The sequence below is a fragment of the Gigantopelta aegis genome, chromosome 1, assembly GCF_016097555.1.
Source record: "Gigantopelta aegis isolate Gae_Host chromosome 1, Gae_host_genome, whole genome shotgun sequence".
In the NCBI taxonomy this organism is placed as follows: domain Eukaryota; kingdom Metazoa; phylum Mollusca; class Gastropoda; order Neomphalida; family Peltospiridae; genus Gigantopelta; species Gigantopelta aegis.
The window spans coordinates 30,248,929-30,264,058 of NC_054699.1; the positions used below are offsets into that span (position 1 = coordinate 30,248,929).

Sequence of the window (15,130 nt, forward strand, 5' to 3'; positions counted from 1 at the left end):
GCATATGGAAATGCTTTGAACAGCAATATTGATAGCCATAGAGAATTGATCGGTTTTTTTTTATGTATCCATTTTTCAAGCTACGCGTTCTGCGCTCGAATAGCGCCAAAAATCACGCTGATGAAAACTGGTCTTACGTTTTTCACTATGCATGTCAGACTTTACAACATTATATTTTGAACGCAGACCTGTCTGGAATACATCCTTACAAATTCCGAGGGTGTACCGGTCGTTACAATATCACCACCGTTGAAGAGAGAGAGAGAGAGAGAGAGAGAGAGAGAGAGAGAGAGAGAGAGAGAGAGAGAGAGAGAGAGAGAGAGAGAGGGAGGAGACCACTGACCACTGGCCTATTACATGGCCTAACAAAATATTACTTAAAAATATATATATATTTGATTTGTCTCTAAATGTACTTTATTCAATGCAACTAATGGCAATCTGTAGCGAGTTTCGTCTTTAAGACTATACGTCAAAATGACCTTGTTTAACATCCAAAAGCCGATAATTAATAAACCAATGTGCTCTAGTGGTGTCGTTAAACAAAATAACATTTAAAATTACTCCCCCACATGATTGATGACGACAGCAAATTGATATTTGTCTTTTGTTTTCCATTCACTTTCTAGTTATGTCTTGCATATCACAACACAGCCGTGTGCATCCGAACGACATCCACAGCGTCTCGGAAATTACCGTCGGTTCCAGCAGGTCAATGACTGAATCACAATTCAACGTCGCCATCCACGACCTTGTCCACCTAGACGCAGCAAAAAATGCTTTCGAGGAGTTCTTCAAAGGTACGTAACTGCTATTTCATAGCTCATCTGGAATCCCCCAAATGGAAGCTTGCGCGGAAACATACACAGCACAGGCGTGCGCGCGCATACATAACATGGGTGTGCGCGCGTACATAGGCCTACATAACACGGGCGCGCGCGCGCAAACCCACACACACCCATGCATGCATGCACGCACACGCATGCATGCATCCATACATACACGGGCAGTAAATTACGAGAATGATCGTTTTGTTCGCGCGTTTTCGTTCATTTTTTGCGTAACCGATTTTTCGTTCAACAGTTGTAAAACCATCATTTATATGATCATGACGGGTTACGCAAGACAGAAATAAAAAGAAACGGGTTTACCTGAATTTGTGTGTGCATAACGAATGAATGGTTTACCCAATTTTTCAACCCGCTGAGACCTATATCATACTTGTGTACATGTACACGCATACATAAGCGTATGCGGGGAAGGTACGTAGCCCAGTAGTAAAGCGTTCGCCTGATGCGCGATCGGTCTAGGATCGAATCTCGTCGGTGGGTCCATTGGGCTATTTCTCGTTCCAGCCAGTACACCACGATTGGTATATCAAAGGTCATGGTATGTGCTATCCCGTCTGTAGGATGGTACATATAAACGATCCCTTGCTACTAATGGAAACAATGTGGCGGGTTTCCTCTCTATGACTGTGTCAAAAATGACCATATGTGTGACATCCAATAGCCGATAATTAATAAATCAATGTGCTCCAATGATGTCGTTAAACAAACTAAACTCTTTTTTAATATGAATAAATAGAGGTTATTACCAGATTCAGGTATTTTTGTTTAATTTGGGGCAAAAATTAGACCCTTTCCCTCCCCTCCTCTCACCTCCCATCCGCTTTTAAACGATGGGAGCTCGTACACCTATGCATGTGTACATAAACACATTTTGACATCAGAAACTCTGGATGTATTATTTAATTTATGTCTTTATCTTTATAACGTGCAAAAATTAGAAATATGTAAATGTTTAAATATACCTATACAATATGCTACATGCATGCGAAAAATATATAACAGGCTTCCGATTGTATTATGGAGCTATGACCTTTATACTGAATAAACTGTATGTCTGTCTGTCTGTTTGCAGGCACACACGTACGTAATCGTAATGTATGTGTGTGTGTGTGTGTGTGTGTGTGTGTCTATGTGTGTATGTGTGTGTATGTGCGTCAGTGTGTATTTGTGTGTGCGCTCGCGCGTCTGTGTGTTTATGTTTGTTTGTGTGTGTGTGTGTATCTATGTGTGTGTGCGCGCGTACGTGTGTGTGCGTGCGTGCGTTTGGGCATGCATGGGCATAGCCTATACATCATGTATAGGCCTACATGTACATAATATATTAAGCCTGACAATTCAATTTCCAGGAAATCCTAAATCCTTTTATGGAAAAACGAAACAGCTATTCAAGATTTTGTTCATCATCATGATTCCGGTCACGTTGCTCACCTGTCTAATCACGAACACGTTCTGCGTCACATTCACGAACTACCACGACTTTTCCAACATCCGGAACACGCTACTGTACAGCGTCAAACTTGGCCGCGTCATCCACTACCTACAAGAAGAGCGCGATGTGAGCGCCCTCTACCTCATCTCCAGCGAGAAGGAGGTCAAGACTCTCCTTCTGATGAGCTACACGGAGACGGACATGTCCTTGGAGGAGCTGACAACCTGGACAGCCGGGCCCACTTCGATTAGGAAAGAATTCAAGTCGAAGGAGAAATTTCTGTCCTACCTTAACAAACACAGGTACAGTGTATTATGAACTATGGTAGATCTGTGTCTTTGAAAAGCGTAAGCTTGTTGACTCAGGAGAACGTTATGTCCTACCTTAACAAACACAGGTACAGTGTATTATGAACTATGGTAGATCTGTGCCTTTCAAAGTCGTAAGCTTGTTGACTCAGGAGAACGTTATGTCCTACCTTAACAAACACAGGTACAGTGTATTATGAACTATGGTAGATCTGTGACTCAGGAGAACGTTATGTCCTACCTTAGCAAACACAGGCACAGCAGTGTATTATGAACTATGGTAGATCTGTGCCTTTAAATGTCAAAAGCTTGTTGGCTAGGAGAAAGTTATGTCCTACCTTATTCCTCAGTCACAAATGCACCGGTCGTCGTGCGGTGGTGGTTGTGGTGGTGGTGGGGGCTGGGTAACCGTACGGCGTCCAGGGCCCTGTTCCACGAAGCGATCTTAGCCCTAAGATTACCTTAAGCGCATAGCTACCCTATGCACTTAAATTGATCCTAGGGCTAAGATCGCTTCATGGAATGGGGCCCTGGCGTCTGCGAAATCGAGTTCTCCCGAAAATCTTCACCATGGTCACATTAGATACGGTGTGTTTACGGGGACCCTACGGGCTGACACGTTTTTTTGGGCCATCAGATCTTAAGGACATCATAAGGGCATCGTAAGTTGACCTTACGTCCACCGTAAGGTCACCGTACGATGCCCGTACGTTGTCTCGACATCGTAGGGGCATCATGTGGCCTCCCTGCGATGTCTCCAGATACTGCAAGGTCACCTCAAGGCCACCGTAAGGTCACGTCAAAGCCGCAAGGTGCCCCTACGATATGTCTGCGGTGGGTTTCTCATTTTAAAAATCGTACGGTCATCAAAAATTATAGTTCCGCATTAAAAGTTTCCGATGACCCTACGATGTCCCAAAATCGGCCAAAAAGTCAACGATGTCCGTAGGATGTCACCGATGCCCGTAGAATATTCGTAGGATATCGTCAAAAACACACATCGTAGGGGCATCTTAACCACTTACGATGCATTTGTGACTGAGGCATTAACAAATACAAGTACAGTGTATTATATGAACTATGGTAGATCTGTGCCTTCAAAGCTATGTCTGTCCGTTCCTGGTCTGTCTGTGTGCGTCTCAGCCTGCCTTCCTGAATACACACATGCATGCCTGTATTCTTTTTCTGTGAATATCTCACTTTCCGGTCTGTCCTTCTGTCTCTATCTATACCTCCCTCTCTCCTTCTCTCTCTCTCTCTCTCTCTCTCTCTCTCTCTCTCTCTCTCTCTCTCTCTCTCTCTCTCTCTCTCTCTCTCTCTCTCTCTCTCTCTGTACCTACCAGCCTTATGTTTCCATGGCTTAACCACGACGCCACCGAGGTTGGTATCAATCAATTAAATAAGGGTATCTATTGTTAGAGGGTTCCTTCTTTGGAATTAGCAACAACAACAGTTTAAACCGGTAATGTCACTTCATAATAATGTGGACAAGTTTACTGCATGCTGTCCAAGAAATATTTCTATTGTATTATAAAGTTGGGGCTTATCTGACTGATTTGTGATGGAAATATAAAACTATTTTCAAGGAATTAATACGACTGTACAAAAGCAGATGTGTCTTTTTCTACTTCTTCTTCTACTACTTCTTCTTCTACTACTTCTTCTACTACTACTACTTCTTCTACTACTTCTACTACTACTACTTCTTCTACTACTTCTACTACTACTACTACTACTACTACTACTACAACCATGTCCGGTGTATCGGCGCGTCCGGTGATTCGGCGCACTTGGTATTTTGCTCAAGTATGCTTAGGAAGTTGTCATGTTGTCGGTGTTTTTAACGAATTAAAGTTCAATTCCATTTTCAATGTTTAATCAAGTATCAACATATTTATTGTTAAGGGTACATTTTTCTTTTTCTTTAGAATTATCAATAATTATATATAATTTCAAAATAAGTCATTCACCTGCTTTCGTGTAGGCCTATATAAACGCGAAGTAGGTCAGCCTTATTCATATTAATAATGTTAAAACCAGTCTAAAAACACCTTTCCCGCATTTTAAAAATTACAGTTGTTTGTTGTGTTTTTTTTTTTTAATTTAAACTGAAAAGGAAAACACAGACAAATGCAAACAAAACAAACGTTTTACACCTTAACTGACAGTCATTCCAGTTCACTATTGTCACATTGTTAAAAAAATAATAATAAAAAAAATAAAAAATGTAGGCATTTTAGCCATGCATGGCAATGAACATGTATGCATCTGCAGTACTGTGCCACTCAAGAAAACGATCACGAGATGGGTTATGTGTGATCGTTCATTTTCATAGTAATATCTTTAACAAGACAAGACTAAAAAGTACTAAAATAATCCTGGGACAATAGTGTAGCGTTTATGGGCTTCAAAGTGAGGTCATAGGCGGTTTATAAATAGCGAGGTCACCGACCCACATCTACTGCGCCGAATCACCGGACGTAAATCGTTTGGGATAAAAGGGGGGTGTCTACATTTGTGGAAATTTTTTAAATGTTTATTTACTACAGACATAAAACAATTTGTAGTGTATCTCAGATTATGCACTGCTTCATTAGTGAGAGTAACATTTTATTAAGCATTTCACAGTGTTCACATAGAAAATGGTCTTTGAATGCTTAGGTGCGCCGATACACCGGACAACACTGTACTTCTACTACTACTACTTCTTCTTCTACTACTACTTCTACTTCTTCTACTAACACTACTTCATCTACTACTACTTCTTCTTCTACTACTACTACTACTACTACTAGTAGTACTACTAGTACTACTACTGCTACTAGTACTACTAGTACTACTACTACTTCTACTACTACTACTTCTTCCTCTTCTACTACTACTGCGTCTTCTACTACAACTTTTTTCTGCTACTACTTCTTTTTCTACTACTACTACTTCTACTACTTCTACTTCTTCTAGTACTCCTTCTACTACTTCTTCTTCTTCTTCTACTACTACTACTTCTACTACTATTTCTACTACTACTACTACTAGTGTTTTTTCTTCCACTACTTCTTTTTCTTCTTCTACTACTTCTTCTTCTACTACTACTTCTTCTACTACTTTTTCTTCTTCTTCTACTTCTTCTACTACTACTTCTTTTTCTTCTGCTACTTCTTCTTCTACTACTACTACTTCGTCTACTACTTCGCCTGCTACTACTACTACTTCTTCTACTACTTCGCCTTCTACTACTACTACTACTTCGTCTTCTTCTACTACTTCTTCTTCCACTACTTCTTCTTCTACTACTACTTCTACTTATTCTACTACTACTTCTTCTACTACTACTTATTCTACTACTACTTCTACTACTTCGTCTTCTACTACTTCTACTACTACTTCTTCTACTACTACTACTTCTTCTTCTTCAACAACTACTTCTACTACTACTACTTCTACTACTACTTCTTCTACTACTACTTCTACTACTACTATTACTACTTCTACTACTATTTTGTCTTCTTGTACTACTTCTTCTACTTCTGCTACTACTACTACTACTACTACTTCTACTACTTCTTCTACTACTTCTACTGCTACTACTAATTCTTCTACTACTTCTTCTACTACTTCTTCTTCTTTTTAAGGGTCCTGCCTTCAAAGTTCATTAGCATATACCACTTGCATAAATAGCTGATTAATATGTTTAAAAACAAAACAAAACAAAAAATAAAACAAAAGAAACAATGAAGCAAAATATTAATAATAATAAGAAAACAAGAAAAAGAAAAAAAGAAAAGAAAGAAGAAACCCTGCCCTATTCCTTTTCGTTTTATTATTAGTCTTTCGTTTTCAGATATGATAACTGATTCTTATGTTTAAAAAAAAAAAAAAATAATAATAATAATAATAAAAACAAATCATTAATAATAAGAAAAAAAAAGAAACAAAACAAACAAGAAACAGAAAAAAAGAAGAAGAAACCCTGCCCTATTCCTATTCGTTTTATTATTAGTCTTTCGTTTTCAGATACGAACTGGACACACTTAAACAGACCGTCGTCGAGGAGCTGCAGATGTACACGACCCTCATCCGGGTATTCATCAAGTGGCTGTATGACGCGGTGACGGAGGACCAATCAGGATCCATCTGGCGAAGTCTTGTCGCCTACCAAGAGGTGGTCGCTGCTAAAGAGTACAAGGGTTTGGAGCGTGCACTGGGCACTATATACTACGCCGCTGGACAGTTTTCCTCCATCGACGTCTATCTCTGGTTTCTAGAGAGCCAGGATGTGGCCAACGCCACGTTTTTCTCAGCCAGACAGTACTCGGACCTGGTGCTCGACTTGTATAGAAATTTTAATGTAAGTTTCATTTAAACAAAAACAATTATTATTTAATAATTTTATTGCCCCCAGAACATAGCCAGAGCACCCTAAACATGACACTGCCATCCTATGTCATAGGATGGCAGTGTCATGTTTAGGGTGCCCTGAACTCACTGTCTCACAATTTTTTTGTTTTTAAATATCATGTACATATTTTTATATACATACATATTAATGGCAATATATATATATATATATATATATATATGTAGGTGTATTTATATATACACACCTACAGAAACGTATTCAGAGATAAAGTTCGTTTTGTTTAACGACACCACTAGAGCACAGATTTTATCAATCATCGTCTATTGGATGTCAAACATTTGGTAATTTTGACCTATAGACTTAGAGAGGAAACCCGCTACATTTTTCCATTAGTAGCAAGGGATCTTTTATATGCACCATCCCACAGACAGGATAACTAATACCACGGACTCTGATATACCAGTCGTGGTGCACTGGTTGGAACGAGAAATAGCCCAATGCATGGACCCACCGACGGGGATCGATCCTAGACCGACCGCACATCAAGCGAGCGCTTTACCACTGGGGCTACGTCCCACCCCGTATATCCGTTGGACTACAAGTGGTTGTTAAAGAGACTTTCCCCGAGTTTGGTGCCATAAAAAAAAGTATTAACTTTTAACTTTATATTTCTTCTTCTTCTTCGTTTATTACTCGCTCCAGCCAGTGCACCACGACTGGTACATCAAAGGCCGTGGTATGTGCTATCCTGTCTATGGGATGGTGCATATAAAAGATCCCTTGCTGCTAATGGAAAAAAGTAACCCATGAAGTGGCGACAGCGGGTTCTCTCATTCAATATCTGTGTGGTCCTTAATCATATGTCAGACGCCATATAACCGTAAATAAAATGTGTTGAGTGTGTCGTTAAATAAAACATTTCCTTCCTCCTTCGTTTTTTTTTTTTTTTCCAGGACGAAAAACTGCGCGACGGTAGTTTTAATTTTTTAACTTTATATTTATTTTGCTTCTTTGTTTTTTTTTTTTTTTTAGGAAGAAGAACTGCGCTATGGTATCGTCACGCACATGTCATCCGACATCAAGCGGAACTACTCTGCTGGTAACAACAACAACAACAACAACAACAACCTCCAGACGGCGCAGTGGTGGTTCGACAACAAGACGGTCTTCATGGATTTGCTGCTGGAGACACAGAGCGAGCTGGCCGACGAAATCACGCAGATGTTGGATACGCTGCAGATCAACAACGTCAACCAGATGTGGACAACGTCCGTCGTCTTCTTCTGCGTCTTCACCATCACCGTCGTCATCATCTACGTGGTTTTCTCGCTCAACGACGAGATTCAGAAGTATCTGTGGACCTTGTCGCAGAGGTAGAATTATAATTGGGAGAGCGATTGTCGTTCTGTTGTTAAAGGCATATTCCTTCTCTCTTTTTCTTCTTTTTTTAATAGTCTATTTTTTTCTGATGTGTCTTTTCTTAAATAGCTTAGTCTAAAATTTGCTGATCGTCGTCATCATGTACGTGGTTTTCTCGCTTAATGACGAGATTCAGAAGTATTATAATTGGGAGAGCGATTGTCGTTGTGTTGTTAAAGACATCTCTCTCTCTCTCTCTCTCTCTCTCTCTCTCTCTCTCTCTCTCTCTCTCTCTCTCTCTCTCTCTCTCTCTCTCTCTCTCTTTAAGGGGCGGCACGTAGCCCAGTGGTAAAGCGCTCGCTTGATGCGCGGTCGGTCTGGGATTGACACCCGTCGGTGGTCCCATTGGGCTATTTCTCGCTCAAGCAACTGCACCACGACTGGTATATCAAAGGCCGTGGTATGTGTTTTCCTGTCTATGGGATGGTACATATAAAAGATCCCTTGCTGCTAATCGAAAAGAGTAGCCCATGAAGTGGCGACAGCGGGTTTCCACTCTCAATATCTGTGTGGTCCTTAACCATATGTCCGACACCATATAACCGTAAATAAAATGTGTGGGTTTTTTTTTTTAAATAGTCGGAGTTTAAAATGTTCTGATTTGTCTTTACGTAAATAATTCTTTCTTTTTTAAAATAGCTTAGTTTAAAATTTGCTGAGCATCGTCATCATCTATGTGGTTTTCACGCTCATTAACGAGATCCATTAGTATCTGTGGATCCTGTCGCAGAGGTAAAATAATTAGGAGAGCGATTGTACACAGCTGTGTCGTTAAAAGACATATTCCTCTTTTTTTTTTCTTTTTTCTTTTTTAAATAGTCGGAGTTTAAAATGTTCTGATGTGTCTTTACATAAATAATACTTTCTTTTTTAAACAGCTTAGTTTAAAATTTGCCGAGCAGTCGTTAAACATAAACATTCCTTTCCTTTCCTGTGTTGTTAAACATTTTCATGCTTATATCAACAAGTTTAAGTGATAAGGAAAGGAAGGAAATGTTTTATTTAACGACGCACTCAACACATTTTATTTACGGTTGTATGGCGTCAGACATATAGTTAAGGACACCGTTATAATATGGCGTCAGACATATGGTTAAGGACCACACAAATAGAGAGAGAGAGAGAGAGAGAGAGAGAGAGAGAGAGAGAGAGAGAGAGAGAGAGAGAGAGGGGGAACCTGCTGTCGCCACTTCATGGGCCACTTTTTTCGATTAGCAGCAAGGGATCGTTTATATGCACCATCCCACAGACAGGGTAATACATACCACGGCCTTTGTTACACCATTCGTGGAGCACTGGCTGGAACGATAAATAGCCCAATAAGCCCACCAACGGGGATCGATCCCAAACCGATCGCGCATCAAGCGAGCGTTTTACAACTGGGCTACGGAAATGGCTAATGGAAACAATAAAATCCAAGTAATGTCTTGATTTCAATTGTTATAATTTTTTTTTTTTTAAAACCCGGCTCTTATAGTGAAAATATACGCCGTAGTATTTAAAAATTAGGGTCCAGAGGCGGATCTAGGGGGGGGGGGGGGCGGGAGGCAGGGCCCCGAGCCCACCTAATTTTTGTGAGTTATAATTTTATTATATATTAATTTTAATTTAATTTTACGATCCCTCTCCAAACCTTCCCCAAAGTTCCCTTGGCATTCGGCCTCATGTCATTGGGCCCCTCCCTAAATGGATTTTCTGGATCCGCCACTGGGGTCTGTCACTTTAAACATAAACATTTATTTCCAACAGGTCGACAGCGCTTAAAAAAGAAATGGAACGCACAGAGCTTACTTTATACAACATGGTACCGAAAGTCGTGGCAGACGTCTTGAAACGGAACGAATCGGTGGTGACCCAGAACTACAACTCTGTGACGATCCTGTTCTGCGACATCCAGGGCTTCACCAAGGTGTACGCCTACAGCTACCCGGAGAAGGTCATTCAAATGCTCAACTCCATCTACTCGCGTTTCGACAACATTGTCGCCAAGTACAACACCTACAGGGTCGATTCCATCGGCGACATCTTCATTATCGTGTCAGGTACATACAAATAAGGGTACATCGTGTCCGCGTTTCACCTCTCAAGTCTGGTTCCCATAAAATGTGTTACACGTCGCAGATCAAGAGAATTTTCTTTAAGTTTCTCCAATTGTTTCCGGATTTTTTTTTGCAATTGTTCCCCCCCCCCCCCTCCCGCTAGCTACGGCCCTGCATAATATTATGTCCGACGGCGATGCTTTTATATACTGAACAGCAAAAGAAATGAGATCATTATAAAATCTTTCCAAAAAATTACATCTATTAAATTTGTAAACTATATTTTATTAACAGTAAAACAAAAAAAATAAAAAATAAAAATTACCCCCCCCCCCCCCAAAAAAAAAAAAAAAAAAAAAAAAAAAAAAAAAAAAAAAAACCTCAACCCCCCCCCCCCAACCCTATCAAATGTTATTTTAATGTGTTCCTGATTAAATTGAATAATGGGGAAAACGCAGTTTCTCACGAATTCCGTATATTTGTAACAATGCAACAAATTGATGTTTTGAACAGCCTACTGGGTATAAAAGACGAAACAAATCAGTAATCCTTTGTTGAAGAATATTATTTCTATTTAAAAAAAAAAAAAAAAAAAATTCGCAATTCTACGATGGCTGAAACTGAATCCTTGGATGTTAATTAACAAGTCGAATGGACAGTCCCAAGAGTTTCCTGGCACATTGGTTGGCATGCCAACGCAGTTGCAGACCCACCACTGAGCGAACGACCAAGAGTGACCGATATACTGTGACGTCACAGCAACGACCTCGCATCATCAGTCCATTGGCATCGGCACACTCAAAAGACCAGTCAGCGCTGATACATTAGCTTAGAGATGTCAAAGGGAATCTAAAATTGACAAGTTGAAAATTAAAATGTATTACCTCATCTCAGTGCTTCAGTATTAAAATATAGGCCAAATCTAGCAGACGATAAACATCCCCAGGCGTTTACCAGAAATCTAGATTATGGCGCTAACATCTTAAACATTACAGCAAACTCAGGAATGTCCCTTTAAAATATAGGCCAAATCTAGCACACGATAAACATCCCCAGGCGTTTACCAGAAATCTAGATTATGGCGCTAACATCTTAAACATTGCAGCAAACTCAGGAATGTCCCTTTAAAATATAGGCCAAAACTAGCAGACGATAAATATCCCCAGGCGTTTACCAGAAATCTAGATTATGGCGCTACCTGAAAACCGTTCTTGGTTTTAGTTTTAGTTACCTACCACTCCAACCGGAAGGGACTATAGGATCTGTCTGAAATTTTGTGTATAGCTTTATCATGTACTGTTGTAGAATAAATTTGTCTTTCAATGCGATTTACCCAGTTTTGATAGAGTTATGGACCTTCAATTTAAAGGGACATTCCTGAGTTTGCTGCAATTTTTAAGATATTATCGACTAACAAAGACTTTTTAACGATTGTAATTGCATATCAAATATATTTTTCTGCATAAAATATTAGGGGCTGTATATTAAACATGTTTCTGATCATTCTAATATTTGTACTACGTTAAATTTCATTATATTTCCTAAAAAAAAAAAATTTCGTACGTACGAAATTATTTAAAGACAAAATCCAATTTAGCCTTCTGACAAATATTAAGACGACCAGAAACACATTGAATATACAGACACTGATATCCTAAAGAAGAAAATATATTTAATATGTAAGTTTTAATCGTAGAACTATTTTATTAGTCAGAAACATCTTACAATGCAGCAAACTCGGAAATGTCCCTTTAACGAATACGAATACATATTTGTTTTATTTCGCAATGCCTCAGTATATTAAGCAGATATTTTGTGCATAGCTTTATGTACTGTTACAGATTAAGTTTGACTTGCATAGCGATTTATCCCTTGGTCCTTGAAGTTAGGAAATAAGAACATTTGTTGGGCCCGGTAGTGGACTCTTCAGCAATATTCTTAAAAAAAAAAATTGTTTTTTTTTTTTATGAAGAAGTTTGGGTTTTTTAACGACACCACTAGAGCACTTTGATTATTAACCATCGGCTATTGTATATCAAACATTTTGTAATTTTGATATATAGTCATAGAGAGGAAACCCGCTACATTTTTCTATTAGTAGCAAGGAATCTTTTTATATGTACCATCCCACAGACAGGATAGCACATACCCGGGGCTTCTAGAAAGTTTTTTTTTTTTTTATATAAAATCCACTAGCCATGGGATCAGTGGTTTCAAAAATGTACTAGCCACGATTTAAAATTCACTAGGCAAACTTTACTTTGAGTTAATGCAATTTTACTAAATAATAGTAATAATTAGATATGTCACCTAAAGAGGGAGATGGAGCTTAAAAGACTAACATTAGGGGGTTGGGGTGGGGGGCAGGATATTCATATTTACAAAATAGACTTAACTGCAACATTTGACAAAAACATTTCACTAGCCGTCGTGCATGGCAATAATAGTCATTTACTAGCCCAACATTGAATATCACAAGCCATGGGGAAGGAAGAGAAGGAAGGAAATGTTTTATTTAACGACGCACTCAACACATTGTATTTACGGTTATATGGCGTCGGACATATGGTTAAGGACCACACAGATATTGAGAGAGGAAACCCGCTGTCGCCACTTCATGGGCTACTCTTTTTCGATTAGCAGCATAGGGATCTTTTATATGCACCATCCCACAGGCAGGGTAGTACATACCATGGCCCTCAATATCTGTGTGGTCCTTAACCATATGTCTGACGTCATATAACCGTAAATAAAATGTGTTGAGTGCATCGTTAAATAAAACATTTTTCTTCTTCCATTTTGTCCATGGCTGAACATTTCATAACATAATTAGCCATTACAGTAGTAATGATGTTATAAGAATAGAACATTGATCGATTAGCCTTTACCGATCGTAGCGGGAAATATTACATATGCTTATTCTGGGTTTATAGGCTTATGCTGGTTCATATTCCCTCAGTGGATGATGACGATGATGATGATGACGATGATGATGATGATGATGATGTATCTTCTAGTTATTGTTATTATTTTAAAACTCCAGGCGCTCCTGAGCCGAATGGAAACCATGCAGCAGATATCTGCAACCTGGCGCTGGATCTGGTCACGGCAAACAATGAACTGGAACTCGTATATCTCCCAGGCAACCAGCTCAAAGTCAGGACAGGAATTCACACAGGTACGCCTATTGGAATATAATTTTTTAAATGTTTTATTTAGGGAGGGGATTCAACGTAAAAAACCCAAACATGTACAATATTCCAAAGTACGATAATTCGCATTACATAAAGACAGTCTTCCCTCCGGAAATACCTGTCCTGGGCCCCGCTCCACGAAGCGATCTTAGCCCTAAGATCACCTTATGTGCATAGCTGCCTTATGCACTAAGGTGATCTTAGTGCTAAGATCGCTTCGTGGAACGGGGCCCTGAACAGTCTTCCTCCTAAAACACCTATCTTGGACAATCTGGGCCCATTGTTTTGAAGTCATCTTAGCGCTACGAAATTGTAAAACCATCGTAGGTTGTGACGTCACTACAGCACACGCCACAGTGATGTCATAGCTTACGAGGTTTTTAAAATGATTTCGTAGGCTAAGATTACTTCGAAAATATGGGCCCTTGGCCCGTGTTTGTACAACTTTTAGAGTCCAGCCCATATTTTCGAATAGGGTGTGACATCACTACAGCAAACACCATAGTGACGTCATAGCTTCCGGTGATTGTTATGATTTCGTAGACTAAGATTGCTTCGAAAATATGGGCCCAGACTCTATCTCTAATGACGTCACACGCATACAATTTGTATGGCGATGCCGTGACATTACCGTCTCAGACTCTATTAGTCTGAACTCAACGTTTTATAAGCACCAGGCCAGAACTATCTGTCGAAGTGAGAGGTTATGCCCACGACAGGCGTGCTTGAATAGTGTTCCGATGTAAGCACGCCACAAATGACCAATACCCATATACCAGACACACCCAGCCAATCAGGATACTGTAGCTTCCATCCTGGAATGAAATTCATTACATACACATACGTTAAATACTGGATTTTTTTTTGATTTTTTAATTATTATTATTAATTTTTTTTTTTTAAAGTGGATAAGGCTGCTGGACAATCAAGCTGATAACAGTGGTTCAAATCCTGTCAAAGCTGGCTCACACATTCATTCATCCTTCTAATCTATCACCCTCTGCCTATCATTCTCATGATCTCAATATAAAAAACTTTCCAATTTCTCCCATAATTTCAATCTGTTTCGACCCCTTTCTGTCAGTTTCCTCCGACTCTGTCTTCTGAGCTGTCCACACCATCGCCTACCTGTCTCCACTTCCTACACGTGTGCAGTCTTTGTGTATTTCCCTGCACCCACCTGGTATCCTCGTCCTCTGCCGCTAATAAAGCTGGTCTAATAAAACTAATGACCGCCGGTAGTAGGGGTGCATAGTAGGTGGTTACAAGTGCCTCTTAACAATGCCAGAAGTAGCTACTGAACACTCCCCGAAGTCAGACTAAGCCCACAGCTAAAAGCTGATGGGGAATGGTAGGTGTGGCACAGATAGCCACAAGAGACAAACACCTGTCGCGGTTGGAGAGACAAGGACTGGGATGTGGAGGTGGACAGCGAAAGAAGTTGAAAGATAGGAGTTGCCAGATCGGGAGAAACGTAAGGGGGCAGTGGGATAAAAAAAACAAAAAAACAACAACAACAACCCCAAAAAC

At 39.8% G+C, this 15,130-nt stretch overlaps 2 protein-coding genes across 2 annotated transcripts; both read left to right on the forward strand.

Annotated features, from left to right (window-relative positions):
* Positions 1-631: 631 nt before the first annotated feature.
* On the forward strand, positions 632-8,325 carry LOC121375386. Its single transcript, XM_041502848.1, has 4 exons — positions 632-800; positions 2,198-2,582; positions 6,603-6,936; positions 7,981-8,325. The coding sequence occupies exons 1-4, from the start codon at positions 632-634 to the stop codon at positions 8,323-8,325; spliced, it is 1,233 nt and encodes a 410-aa protein (XP_041358782.1).
* A 1,843-nt stretch (positions 8,326-10,168) lies between these two features.
* LOC121375463 (receptor-type guanylate cyclase gcy-23-like) lies at positions 10,169-13,604 on the forward strand. Its single transcript, XM_041502968.1, has 2 exons — positions 10,169-10,409; positions 13,450-13,604. Exons 1-2 carry the CDS (start codon positions 10,169-10,171, stop codon positions 13,602-13,604), a joined length of 396 nt encoding a protein of 131 aa, XP_041358902.1.
* Positions 13,605-15,130: the final 1,526 nt, after the last annotated feature.

Bases quoted from the DNA above. Each gene is read 5' to 3' on its own strand.
- LOC121375386 (XM_041502848.1), top strand. From the start codon at position 632: ATGTCTTGCATATCACAACACAGCCGTGTGCATCCGAACGACATCCAC. The intron at 801-2,197 runs GTACGTAACTGC...TTCAATTTCCAG, and splicing joins TTTCGAGGAGTTCTTCAAAG to GAAATCCTAAATCCTTTTAT. The intron at 2,583-6,602 runs GTACAGTGTATT...TTTCGTTTTCAG, and splicing joins TCCTACCTTAACAAACACAG to ATACGAACTGGACACACTTA.
- LOC121375463 (XM_041502968.1), top strand. From the start codon at position 10,169: ATGGTACCGAAAGTCGTGGCAGACGTCTTGAAACGGAACGAATCGGTG. The intron at 10,410-13,449 runs GTACATACAAAT...TTAAAACTCCAG, and splicing joins CATCTTCATTATCGTGTCAG to GCGCTCCTGAGCCGAATGGA.